At 43.6% G+C, this 14,525-nt stretch overlaps 1 protein-coding gene across 2 annotated transcripts in view; it reads left to right on the top strand.

The window, feature by feature from the left end:
- The window catches only part of ESPL1 (extra spindle pole bodies like 1, separase), a 548,935-nt gene that overhangs the window by 363,388 nt on the left and 171,022 nt on the right, over positions 1-14,525 (top strand). For both annotated transcript variants that reach the window (XM_030198173.1, XM_030198172.1), the window contains exon 25: positions 907-1,062. In XM_030198173.1, coding sequence (XP_030054033.1) covers positions 907-1,062 — 156 coding nt within the window. The remainder of the gene's footprint in view (positions 1-906; positions 1,063-14,525) is intronic.

Below are 14,525 nucleotides of genomic sequence, written 5' to 3'. Positions count from 1 at the left end.
TTAGTAACTAAGCTTTCCATTATCTTGGTTATGAGTGGTATAGATGCGACTGGACAGTAATTAGTTATGTCATTTAATTTTTTTTTTTTTTTTTTGGATCTTTGGGAATTGGTGTGAGTAGTATATTACTTAAGGACTCCTTTTGTTACAACCTACAATTTATGGACTCATCTGTTGTTGATGAAATGGAAAGTGGTTATGTCTTACCTGATGATTCAACAGATGAGTCCAGAAATCCTGCCCTATCTGAGTGTTTGCTTCAGGTTCTTATTTATTGGGAGTCTTCATGTTTATTGTAAGGAAATAAGTCTGCTGTTGTGATTTATCCTGCTATTTTTGCTTTTCGAAGAATACTGAATGACTTCTTGCTGACTGTCCTAAATGGCAGAGTTCAGTTTATTGCTCTCTATCTCGACCTGCTGGTAGACAAACATAACCCACAATTTCTGGACTCATCTGTTGTGATAACTTGGGTCCCCCCCCCCCCCTTTAATCCAGGTAAGACATAACTTTTTCCTTTTGGGTTCTCATTCTGAGAATTAGGGTGGGGAAGAAAGTTTAGATCTTAAGAGTGTGGCTTCTTTCAAGTGTATCTGCACAGTTCTGTGTGTATGTAATATCACTAAATAAATGAGTGAGATTCTGCAGAGTGAAGGGACAGGATGTTATGATTATCAACATCTGTGGGCTTCATCCCTGTTTATTTGTTGCCTTTGTATCCCACATTTTCCCACCTACTTGCAGACTCAACGTGGTTTACATTATGCCGTAATGGCAATCACCATTTCCGGAATTGAGAAATACAAAGTGGTATTGCAGTAAAATTCATAAAGATAGGGTAAAGTGTAAAGTGAGTTAGACAGTCAAATATAGAAAGTTCATTTATGTTCATTTATGTTTATGTAGCTCCTGATAGAGTCCCTGGAAGAGCACATTCTTGGATGCTGGAAAGGGATCCTGCTACCATCCAGTCAAGATCCTAGTGTGGCAGTGGAAGCCTGCAATCTAAAGAAGCAATTGGAAGAATGTGGTTGGAAATATTGTGACCAAGCATTGCTGAAGGTAAAACTTAACTATCTCAGACTATATTGGTGTGGGCTCTGCATATTTCAAGTTTACTCCTGTCTGGCAGCCCCTGTACTTAGAGCAGAAGGCACATCTGGCAAGAGAGTATTAGCTTGGTGTGGCAGGAGGTGATCCTTAGACCTGGCCTAGCAACTGCTAGACATTTCCAGGGACATGTTTCTGGGAGGGAAGAGTTAGGACAGCCATTGATTTGATTAGGCAGGTAGATAGCTGGGTGGTTGAGTAAGGATATTTGGTAATTTGGCAACCTGCAGCAAAGATGGTGGATTTCGTCATCTCTGTAGGAATCTAAGCAGTGCTGGGGAAGAGCCGGGAACCCTACTGTATACTTTTTTTGATATTTTTCAAGTTTGCAGACAGTATATAAGAAATTAAAAATATAAAAGCAATTACCCACAACTAGAAACCTGCACAGGAACGGGGTTTGCGGTGATTCCGTGGGGACGGAAGCAGTTCTGCTGCACCACCAGCCTCTCACTTACAGAGTACTAGTTCTTTGAGTGCTGTCTCCACCTCCTCCTTGCTTTAACAGCACAGATGCGGAAAGTCTCCATTAAGGAGGTGAGAGAGACAAAAATGGTGACAGAATTCAAAAAGGCATGGGATGAACACAGAGGATCTCTAATTCAAAAATGAAAGTTATAAAAAAAAACTAAACTTAAATGGCTGCTTGTGTGTGGATGTCGAGTGACGCTTAGATGGCCACTCAGGCTGTGATGAACTAGGGCCGATACCAGGCAGATTTGTATGGTCTTTGTCTCATATATGGCAATCTGGTTTACTAACTTATCTCCTAATCTACTATCTACTAATAACTACACATTGTAAGCCACATTGAGCCTGCAAAGAGGTGGGAAAATGTGGGATACAAATGCAATAAATAAAGAATAAATAAAATGGGCTGGAAAGCAACTTTTAATGGCTGGAACATGAGGACAGTGCTGGACAGACTTTATGATCTGTGTCCTGCAAATGAGAAGACAGGCTAGAGTGGGCTTCGACGGCAACTCCAGCAGTTGGAATATAAGGATAGGGCTGGGTGGACTTCTATGGTCTATGTCCCAGAAAAACAAAACAGACCATAATCAAGTACATATCATGTTTATTGTTTGTTTAATCATGAATTGATGAGTGTGACAACTGGGCAGACTGGATGGACCGTTCAGGTCTTTATCTGCCGTCACTATGTTACTATTAATTCTCTGCTCCTGGGCTGATGCGCAGACCTCAGTCCTGACACAGGCACGAGCATCAGATGTCTCCTGACCTTCTGGCATGTACATGTGTCAACCTCTTGGCACACAGTGCCAGTGAATCAGAGACAAGTCTTATATGTGCGCACCGGATTGTTCCAAGTTCCAACTTCCGTTCCTTCCTTGCCTGCAGTGCTGCAGCTTGAACCCAAAGAGAGATTGAGAGCCGACTGGAATTTTTTTTATATACCATTAAATTCTTGTGGGACTGAGTTGGGGACAGGTTAAATTGTTGTGGGGATGGGTTAAATTCTTGCAGGGGATGGGTAAGATTCCAGCGGGGACAAGTAAGATTTCTGTCCCTGTGCAACTCCCTACCCACAACATGAGAAGGCGCAGGAGGGATGTTCATTATCTGCTTTTTTTAAGCTAGATATTAGGGGAAATTGGTCGCTTAGGAAAATGTGGTTTGGAGTAAGCAATATTGAAAAGATACTGGCAAAGCACTGAAATTAGAATATCCTGAGAGATTGTAATAAAGACTGAAGCAGCCCAGATGCATTGAAATAGGCAGGTTTTGAATACAAATTCTACAAGCAAATGCCAGAAGTTTAAAAAAAAAATAAAGTTTGGAGTTAGTCTATGGCAGTAAATTAATATGTAGATATAGCAGGCATATCAGACACAAAAAGGAGGATAACCAATGGACATGCCAGGGTACAAATTATTTAAAAAAAATGATAGTATGAATCAATGAAGGGTGGCATAGCATTATAAACAAAGTTTTTTTTGTAGGAAACAAAATGCAATGTGTCACTTCTATGGATAGAAATTTCATGTGTAATAGGGAAGAGCATAGTGATGTGTGTACTACCTTCTGGACAGGATGAAGATGGTGAAATTAGGAAAACCAATATTTTTGTATTAGGTTTGTTATCCTTGCTTTTGAGTCAGTATCTCATTGGGACATGCTGGGATGGTAGTTTCTAGGTTCATATATGGCTGCTTTTTGGAGCAGTTGGTGCCACAGAGGGTATCTACTTTATATCTTGCCCTTATTGGAGCACAGTAACTGGTTCAGGGGGTAATGGTGGGGGCTACTTGTTACTTTTGGTCTTAATATAATCAAATTCCTCATCACTGGAAGGAGGCCACTAAAAAGTACTTTTATTTATTTTTTTTTTTAAAGAAAGATTGGTAAAATACGGAAACTTGAAACTTGTGATTTGCTAGGATCAGAAATTTGCATGAGCTTTGCAAAATATTTTGGAAATCACTTATAAGTCTAATGAAAACTGCAAGAATAATTTAATGGTAAGGTGTGATGCAGTTAAAGCCAAAAGGACATGTTTCCAAAAATGGAAGACAGACCATAGTCAGGAAAATAGGTAAGAGCATAAACACAAGCAAGTAAGATGTAAAATAGTAGTAAAGCAGGCCAAAAAAATTTGACAAACTTGCTAGAGCAGGGGTTCTCAGGTTTTCATAATATCCACAACAAATATGCATGAGATAATTTTGTATGCAATGGAGGCAGTGAATGCAAACTTATCTAATGCATATTCATTGTGGATATCATGAAAACCGGATTGGCCTAGTGTGTCCCGAGGACTGCGTTGAGAACCCTTGCCATAGAGAGACAAACTGAAGCCAAAAGCCTGAAAGGGAGTCAGTTGAACCAGTAGACTAGACTATGGTGTTAAGACCAAGTTTCTCAGTTTATCCTTAATATACTGCCTTTCTGTGATTTTTTTTTTTTTTTTTTTTTTGCAACTACATTCAAAGCAATCTGCATAGTATATACAGGTACTTGTACCTGGGGTAATGGAGGTTTAAGTGACTTGCCCAGAGTCACAAGGAGCTGCAGTGGGAATTGAACCCAGTTCCCCAGGATCAAAGTCCGCTGCACTAACCACTAGGCGGCTACTCCACATGGGTTGCACCCCTCAGCCAGCAGATTGAGACACTTAGATCTGGGAGGCCAGCCCTAGAAGAGGCACCATGCACCCACTTTATTTTACATAGTTATTCCACTTTAATTTCAAAGTGGATTACAATAAAAACATATATAAAATCAGCCAGCAAAACAATCATCATAACACACATATACAACATACCTCAAATGCAACTAAAAAGTTAGCAATTGCAATGATTTCTTCAACCCGAATATGCTTCCACAAATGAGTTTTCAGATTTTTCTTAAACTGAGCAGCAGTAGAACAAAGCCTAAGAGAGCCAGGCAGCTTATTCCACAATGATGGTTCATCTAGTGAAAACGTGTATGAGCACAATGAGCCATATAATGGAAGTCTGAAGGAGATGGTATCAGTAACTTTCACCAATTCAGATTGCAAGCCTCTACACGACTTATAGGTTTGTAGAATTTTACATATATAAACCGATAGTTCTCCATAAATCCTTTAGTGGACCAATAGCATTATTTTATATTGTATTCTATAAAAAATAGGCAACCAATGTAATGCCTTAATACAGGAGTCAAATGCATTGACGTTTGGCATACCAACAAGTGGTCTTGCCTCAGCATTTTGAATAACTTGCAACACCTGGAGATAGGAGGAAAGCGGACCCAAGTACAGAGAGTTGTTTTAATCCAGCTGTGCTTCAGATGCTTTGAACTATTCAAAAATCAGAAGCAGAAAGCATTATCTTTAATTTACTCAAAAGTTTCAGCTGCTAAAATGAAGAAACAACTTGCTGTACCTGTGCCTGCATTGTCAGACAAACATCCAAAATAACACCTAAACTCCTAACTTGCCTAGTAAGTTAGCAGGACAACAGATGGAACGGTATCATTAGACAATGCCCTCTGAGCAATGCCCTATTAACGTAACTTCAGTCTTCATAAGATTCAATGTCCACTTATTCTTTGCCATCCATACATTAACCTCATCCAAGCATGCAGTCAATCTGCTATTCAATCCTTAATATTTTGATCCAATGGAAAATAAATTGGTCATCTACATAAATTCTATGATACATCCAGTTTCCAAAACACCTCACCCGATGATATTTAATACAGATTAAACAATGCAGGTAATGCAGATTCTTGCAGAACACCTCTACTAACTGAATACACTTTTGAAGCCATCCCTTTTATATAAACTTGCAAACTCCGCCCCTTCAAATAGGAAGTAAACCATGCCAATACTTGTCCTCTAAATTCTATCCCATTCAACTTTCCCAATTGTACATCAGTATGAAGCAAAGACTGAAGCCACATCTAATGTGACAAATCTTATACTATGAAACTTCCTGAAACCCTATTGGAACTTAGCCAATAAATTTGTGACCTCCGCATGTTCCTGAAATTGGCATAATATACTTACTGCCTTCTCAATCACCTTTGCTAAGGATGGCAACATCAAAATTGGGTGATGGCTACTAGACAAAGAAACATCTTGTGCACCTTGCTTTAACAATGGTTTCACAGTAGATTGTTCAGAAACATCTGAAAGCTTCTCCTCTTGAAGTGATTTACTATAACACAAACCAAAGTCCCCACAAATTCAGTTAAAGAACAAATTGCAGCAGCAGATCAGAGGTCAGGAATCCTTAGTAGGTTGTCTTTAACTCAATCACCCAACTCTGACAGCACACTAAATTCCTGCCATATAACCTGCCCTTCCTCTTCTCCAAAAATATCAACTGGAGGTATCTGTTCTACTGCCATCTCATTATTATATATCCTCTCCATCAACCAGTCCCCATATTCTTTTGCTCCAGGACCAATATAGCTGTTTTAATTATCATGTCCATGTACTATTGACAGTATGAAAGCTCCTTAGGCCTGTTCACTGCCACCTTGATTCTTTCCTGAAAATGTCTCTGTTTCACACACCAACTTATATTCCAATAGTTTCAACATATAAGATTCATGATCAACATTAGCAGACTTATGCCAAGCTCTTTCTGCATGTCTTAATTCTGTCCTCAAAGTCTGTATTGGAACAGTTCTCCAAGTTCGTTAATAATTAGCTCACTGGTTTTTTAGGCACAATCTCATCTAATGAGTTTTAACAAAACATTATAAGACTCTTAACTCTGTCAATGAACTACAATCTAATAGTGCAAGCAGCCTTTCCCAAGCAACTTTCTAATCCATCCAACCTGTGACACTAATGGAGAATATAATAAATTTTTAAACAAAAAATCTGTCATATACTAAATCTAACACATGACCAGCCTTATGAGTAGCAATGTTTATCACCTGTTTAAAAGAACATGCTAACAAAGCATCTAAAAAGTCCACTAACCAAATTAAGAGTGATCAAATGACAAATTGAAATCACCTAAAATACATTCATGAGTAAAATCAATTGGCCATTAACACTCCAGGTGGACAATACACTAAGCAAAGCATAAGCTCACGACATGAAGGAACCAAGTTCTGCAAAATCTATGAGCAAAGTACTTAAATTCAAACTGCATCTATTAAAAATAAAATAACCAGACTCCCTCCCTTTGAATACATTCTACATGTCCAGTCCCAACAATCCAGTGGGCAGCATTTGTTTAACACTCACTAAATCTGATTTAAGCAGCTATGATTCAGTAGCATAACCTATCATATTTTTCTAAATTGAAGAATATCGGAAATCAACCCTTAATTTTAACAAGCATTAATGAGTCCCTCTTTGTCTTCCTGCCTTCACTCATTCCTCTGAACATACTTATGTTCTTCAATGCCGTTGTAACACCTGAAAATAAGCACCTACAACCTGCCTTAGACACTAATCTCCGATATCTCGCATCCCATACTAACTTGATTAGCATTCATTCTACACTCTAACTCAAACATTTATATACTTCAAAACTCCAGCAAGCCCCCAAATTCTGCCTTAAGGAGCTTCTTAGTCAAGCTCCTTTGGCGTGACAGCACACACATCCTCCAGCATGAGCTCCACAGCAATATGCTTATCCTTATGATTTCGCAAGGGGTGGAGCTAGCTGATGTCCCGGCGGGGTTGCAAGATGTTTTCAGGAGGACCAACAAATTGAATAGCCACTCAGTCACAAAGCCAGTTGGAAACAGGCAGGTTCACATTTAGGCAAGTTCTCAGGAAGGTACAAGTTAAGTTCTCTAGCGTGAGTCCTTCAGCAATATGCATCTCGCCCTTATAATGTCGCTGAAAGGCGCAGAGCTAGCCGATGTCCTGGTGAGGTTCCAAGATGTTTTCAGGAGGGCCTTGCTTTTTGGTATTTTTGTAAAGGAAATGTTGAAAAGATCCCCTTCCTAAAGGATGGGAGCCAGAGTCATTTACCACAAGGAAACACACTCCCATACCCTTCCATACCATGAAATGAAGTTAAAACTGCAACCAGAACAAAAAGATCTTCCAGAGTGGAAATGTAGACTGGTCTGATTGCACTGGAAAGAAAATTGGCATATAAGACATTTTCCCTTTTTCATCTACCAAACCAGTCAAGAATACATGAGATGTAACATCCCACCTGTCTTAAGGAGTGCTCTGAAGAAACACCATGGCACCGAAGGAAGCATTGTCTATGGCATGAACATTCAGCCTATAGTGCTTGGTGAAAAAATGCAATACCACCTGAGCTGTGGCGCTACAGATATCCACCAGGGGAAACTATTTGAAATTCTACTCAGGACACCACTGCATTCTTGGTAAAATGCTCCTGAAGGGTGTGATAAGTCTACATTTGGGTGAGACCCTAAGGAAGACCCCTATGGGCTCCTTTGATAAGACACTAATGCCACCACCTGAAACTTTTGGGGGAAGCTAAGGCCAAGTCCTTTTTCAGATAATCCTTCAGGAGCAACATTCAGGCAATAGCCTGAAATAGAGAAAACCCACACTTTGCACGCTAAAACGGAAATTCTTCTTTAGCATGTACTAAGGAGATAAGCTACTTCAGCTTTGAGAGTTGTCTACATAATCTGTCCACATAATCTCCGTCCAGATGATACACACTGTTGGTGCCATATATTAAATAAAACTAAACTTGAACCTTTGTCTTGGGCATTCCCCTTTAAGAGCCTAGTTGTAAGATGCAAGTGAGACTGATCATTTGTCATTGGACTCTGCACAAGAAGGCTCTTCTGCAGAAGTTTCAATCTCTCCCCCTCTTAGAGGCAAATAGGTCTGCATACCATAGTCATCTGGGGCAATCTGGTACTGCGAGAACCACTAAGCTGGGATGAAATGCCAATCTCTGCAAAACTCAGCCCAGGAGGGGCTGTGGATGAAACGCATACAAGATCTAACTGAGGCCAGTCCCTGCAGCCTTGCAGCTCTGTATTTCTTCTAAAGACTAAAACAGTATAATCTTGGTATTCTGTCTCATTACTATAAATTCATCAGAGTGCCCCCCCCCCCCCCCCCCACTGTTTTTGGAATAGAGCAGAAGTTTCCTTTAACTCAACATTCCCCTGGTTTCAAGGAGTACCTACTCAAGAATCTCAGCCCAGTGCAGCAACAGGGAGGCCTCCCTGGCTATCACAGCACTCCTTGTTCCACACTGCCCATTGATACACCACTGCTGTGGCAATGTCTGAAAAAATATCCTGATTGCCTTGTTATGAACCAAAGGCTGAATTCAAGCAGTTGATTGATCAGGATACTTTAGTTACTGACAGTACCCTTGCACCATTTGGTCCCAACAGTGAGCTCCTCTAACCAATTAGACTGTCAGCACTAATCAGCCAGGGGCTTCCAACTGTATGCTCTTCAAATGATTCTGAGTGTATGGAAGCCACACCAAGTCTGAAATGGTAATGAAGTCCACGGTAGGCATGTCTTGTAACAGACACTGTTGACCAATGTCTGAGAAGTGATGACTTTAGAGGTCTTATGAGCCCAAGCCCATGGTAATAAATTGTCACACCATAGACCCTAGAACCTGCATGTAGTCCTAGGCATATGGTACACCCTTAATTTCAAGAGCTCAAATTTGAGCCTGAAACTTTGCCATCCTCTGAGCAGGAAATGTTTTCATTTCTGAATGTCGAAACGTGCCCCAGTGTATTGTGTACACTTGGCTCCCAATATGCTCTTCTCAAAATTGTTCCAACCTAGGGATTGCAACATCTGGATCACCCAAGCTGTCACTTGCAGCTGTCCATTTGGTTTTGCTGTTATGAACTAACCATCCAATAGAGCTGGACTGGAATTTCTTCTCTGTGTAGAGCTGCAGCCACTACCACTTTAACCATGAAGGTCTTGGGAGCAAGGTTAGCCAAAAGGGGGAAGCGTTTGGAACTGTTAGTGGTGGCCCAGAATGACTAACCTTAAACATCTGTTGTGGTTCCCAAGTTGGAATATGCAGGTATGCCTTGATATGTGAACAACTCTTTGGAGTACTGCTGAAGTCACTGACCGCAGCTTCTCCTTCTGGATGTTGGAACTCAGAGGGCTTGATTTCTGTTCCTGCAAATCCAGGATGGGCCAAAATGAACCTTCTTTTTCCAGAAAACAAAGATGAATAACAACCCGCTTCCCGTTCCTCCTTGGATTCGGGAGCTAGTGCTCCTAAACGTATACACTACCACCCTTTTTAGCTGGTATGTAACAGGGAGAAACTACTACTATTTACTACTATTTAGCATTTCTATAGCGTTACAAAGCGTACGCAGCGCTGCACAAACATAGAAGAAAGACAGTCCCTGCTCAAAGAGCTTACATTCTAGTAGACAAAAAATAAAGCAAACAAATCAATTAATGTGTAGAGGAAAGAGGAGAGGAGGGTAGGTGGAGGCGAGTGGATACAAGTGGTTACGAGTCAAAAGCAATGTTAAAGAGGTGGGCTTTCAATCTAGATTTAAAGATGGTCAAGGATGGGGCAAGACATAGGGGCTCAGGAAGTCTATTCCAGGCATAGGGCGCAGCAAGACAGAAGGAGCGAAGTCTGGAGTTGGCAGTAGCGGAGAAGGGAACAGATAAGGATTTATCCTGGGAACGGAGTGCACGGGAAGGGGTGTAGGGAAGGACTAGTGTGGAGACATACTGGGGAGCAGCAGAGAGGTTAGTAGAAGAAGTTTGAACAGGATGCGAAAACAGATAGGGAGCCAGTGAAGCGACTTGAGGAGAGGGGTAGTATGAGTAAAGCGAACCTGGCGGAAGACGAGACGGGCAGCAGAGTTTTGAACTGACTAGAGAGGGAAGAGGTGACTAAGTGGGAGGCCAGCAAGAAGCAGATTGCAGTAGTCCAAACGAGAGATGACAAGGGTGTGGATGAGGGTTTTGGTAGAGTGCTCAGAAAGAAAGGGGCGGATTTTACGGATGTTGTAAAGAAAGAAACGACAGGTCTTGGCGATCTGCTGGATATGAGCAGAGAAGGAGAGAAGAGTCAAAGATAACCCCAAGGTTTCGAGCTGAGGAGACAGGGAGAATGAGAGAGCCATCAACAGAAATAGAAAACGGGGGGAGTGGGGAGGTGGGTTTGGGGGGGGGGGCTAAATAAGAAGCTTGGTTTTGGTCATATTTAATTTCAGGTGGCGTTGAGACATCCAGACAGCAATGCGACTCAAGATCTTCCTTTTTGGCAGAGCATACGTTGTGAGCCTGTCTGGCACCGCATCCTTTTGATCCACGACTTTCTCAGTAATAAATCATCACCCCTCCTCTCTCCCTTTCCCTCCTCAGTTATTTCTCTTTCCCTCTTGCGACCTTGTGTACTGTATCTTGTACTATTTGTTTAATAACTATTGTATGCCACATTGAGCCTGCCCATGGGCGGGAATATTGTGGGATATAAATGCCATAAATAAATAAATGTCAGACAAGCACGCTGAAACTTTGGTTTAGATGCAAGGTGAGATATCAGGGGTAGAAAGGTAGATTTGGGAGTCGTCAGCATAGAGATGGTAGGAAAAGCCATGGGATGAGATTAATGAACCAAGGGAAGAAGTGTAGATAGAAAAAAGGAGGAGACCAAGAACAGAACCCTGAGGTATGCCGACAGGCAGAGGGATAGAAGTAGAAGAGGATCCACCAGAGTGAACACTAAAGGTGCGGAGGGAGAGGTAGGAAGAGAACCAGGAAAGGACAGAGCCCTGGAATCCAAGTGAGGACAGGGTATCGAGAAGTATGCTGTGATCGACAGTGTCAAAAGCAGTGGAAAGATCAAGAAGAATGAGGATGGAATATTGACCTCTGGATTTAGCCAGTAATAGGTCATTGGAGACTTTAGTAAGTGCAGAAACTATATATATATTATATAGATTCCCACTGCAGCTCCTTGTAACTCTGGGCAAGTCGCTTAATCCTCCATTGCCCCAGGTACAACATATGTACCTGTATATAATACTAGTAAAAAAAGGCCTGTTTCTCAAAGAAATGAAACGGGCGCTAGCAAGGATTTCCTCGGAGTGTGTATGTTTGAGAGAGAGAGTGTGTGTGTGTGACAGAGAGAGAGAGTGAGACTGGGTGCGAGTGTGTCTGTGAGAGAGAGTGTGTGTGTGTGAGATTAAAAGTTTGTTCCATTGTCCCTCTGCGTTCCAGGGTCATCCCCTCCCTCTGCGTTCCAGGGTCATCCCCTCCCTCTTAGGGTCGGGTCGTCTTCCCTTCCTCCCTCTGAGTTCCAGGGTCGGGTCTTCGTTCCCCCCTTCCTTCCCTCCCTCCCTCTGAGTTCCAGGGTTGGGTTGTCGTCCCCCCCTTCCCTCTGAGTTCCAGGGTCGGGTCGTCGTCCCCTTCCCTCCCTCTGAGTTCCAGGGTCATCATCCCCCTCCCTCCGATTTTTAAGTCATCTTCACTTACCAAGTCAGTGTTACGGCGGCGGCCAGCAGCAGTAAAACACGTGCAGGCTCGGCCCTTCTCTCTCTCTCTCTCTCTCTCTCTCTCTCTCTCTCTCTCTCTCTCTCTCTCTCTCTCTCTCTCTCTCTCTCAACTGTAGTCTCGCCCTTGTGGAAACAGGAAATGAGGGCGGGACCACAGCTGAGAGAGAGAGAAGGGCCTAGCCTGCACACGTTTTACCGCTGCTGCCGAACGCCGTAACCGTGACTTGGTAAGTGAAAATGACTTTTAAAAATTGGAGGGAGGGGGCCTGGAACTGGGAGGAAGGGAGGGATGACGACACCCTCATGCGTGTGATGTGCCCTTCCCTCTCACTATTCCGCCCTCAACGTCACAGTCCTGCTCACATTCCACTGAATCTGAACGAAAAATGGCTCTCAGCACCAAGAAGCAAATTTAAGGTAGCCATCTGAAAAGCCTGAAGACCCAAACTTGCAATCTTGAAGGTCTTTCAATGTCATACTGCCTTCCACAGGAAATAATTGGCTTGGTTACTACTATCACCAAAGCGTCTACTTTAGGAGCTACATTCTTTTTTTTTTTTTTCTCCCCTCCAAAACCAAGAGGCCCATCTGATTCTGACCAAGGCTTCTGGAGCATACTACTAAATCAAGATGCATGGAGAAGGCTTTGGGTGGACCTATGAATAATCTCCAAGGATGGGATCTCCGGACACTCCCACCTGTGCTTGGCACTCAAAATACTCAAGGCCTCTATTCCTTGTGATATAGCCAAAAGATCTTCAGACCCACTATAGGTCGTCAACTTTATAAGGGAAACTCACCTTCCATAGCGTCCCCAGATCAATCCAGAGACTTGTGGATTATGCCCCTTCTCTAGCAGGTTGGATAGAGAGAACTCAGAAGTTTGCCTCAAGAGGGCATGTGCAGCCATACTAACTTCAGTATTCTCTCTATCTAGCAGGTAGAAGGGAGTATAACAGTGCAGCTCTGAGACTGAGGCTCCTATCCCATTCTCTCGGGTGTGTTGAGCTTTTGCTGGGGTTGAGGTGCTGGAGCACATTGTGGGTTACACCTGGTGGTGCCAGGTCCCTACCCTTCTCCCCCTGTCAGCCTGAATAATTTCGTAAGAGGAATTTGGCTGTATTGGTCTCCTGCCTCTTTAAAAAAAAAAAAAAAAAAGCTCCATAAAGCCAGACGGAACGAGCCTGCAGTTCAGCCTTAAATTTGCTTCTTGGTGCTGAGAGCCATTTTTCATTCAGATTCAGTGGAATGTGAGCAAGACTGTGACTTTTGGGTAAGGCTTTTGGGCCATGTCTGTTCCGTCGGAATCTGTTAAGCGCTGCTCGCGCTGCGGAAGTCAGCGTCGGGGGCCTGCGAAGCCTGTTCCTTGGGGATGGTAAAATCCGGTTCAGAGCAGGGGGGCCGCGTTTTAGGCACCGAAGCGCTGGAGAGGAGCGATTCGGGCTTGGCGGGAAAATGTAGGTCTGGGCGGCGCGTGGCTCCACCAGTGCCATTTTCTCTCTGGAGCCGCGTGGACAGGAAAGCGCGGCAGCGGGATCAGTTGGGGGCGCGTCAGAGGGGAAACGGCGCGGTTTTGCTCCCGGAGTCGGCAGTGTTGGGGGGGGGGGGCTTTTCCCCAGAATTTGTGCTTCTTATGCACAAGGCGTTTTTGATGCGTTCTGAAGGTGAGCGTCAAGCGGCAGCCGTTTTGGGGGGTCCTGGGGCTTTGTGTTCAGACTGGAGTCAGAGGCCAGCTAAAAGGACCCGTATGGACTTGAAGATTCCCACGGGTGACGATTCGGATCACTCTGAGTCAGATGGTGATCCAGGATCAGGGAATTCATTCCCAGAGGCCCTGGAAGATGGGGAGCTGCCCGTGGGGGAAGGGGATGACCCCACTGCAGCGAGGCTCTTTAGGAAGGAAGAACTGCCTGCTTTTATTGTGCAGGCATTGCAAGTATTGAGTTTATCTGCTCCGGAGCTTTCGATTCCGCCCGCGGTCAGCGATAATGTCGGGCACTAGGGCTCCGTCAAGATCCTTTTATGTTCATGAGGCGATGCAGGTGCTCAATCGGGCGCAATGGGACACACTCCAGAGGCCAGTCTTCGGGTAGCCCGGGCTATGGCTATGCTTTGTCCGTTGAGGCAGGAGGATTTGGAAACCTTGCGCTTGCCAGTGGTAGATTCTTTGATTTCAGCCGTGGCTAAGAGGACCGCTTTACCCGTTGAGGGAGGCGCGGCGCTCAGGGATCCGCAGGAGAAGAAGCTGGAGGCGTCGGTCAAGGCTTCATTTGAAGTAACTGCCTTGACTTTGCAGGCCTCGGTCTGCGGTTCGTATGCGGCGAGAGCGTGCTTTTCTTGGGTACAGAAGGCGTCCTACCCAGATGACCTGATAGAAGTCCTTCCACTCCTGGAGTCGGGGTTGGCTTATTTGGCGGATCTCTTGTATGATATTCTTTGGGCCTCCGCTAAGGGAGTTTCTTTGGCGGTTTCGGCTCGGCGCTGGA

Source organism: Microcaecilia unicolor, chromosome 3 (assembly GCF_901765095.1).
Source record: "Microcaecilia unicolor chromosome 3, aMicUni1.1, whole genome shotgun sequence".
Taxonomy (NCBI): domain Eukaryota; kingdom Metazoa; phylum Chordata; class Amphibia; order Gymnophiona; family Siphonopidae; genus Microcaecilia; species Microcaecilia unicolor.
Note: the sequence above shows the minus strand (reverse complement) of the source record. Positions and strands in the feature narration are given on the sequence as shown.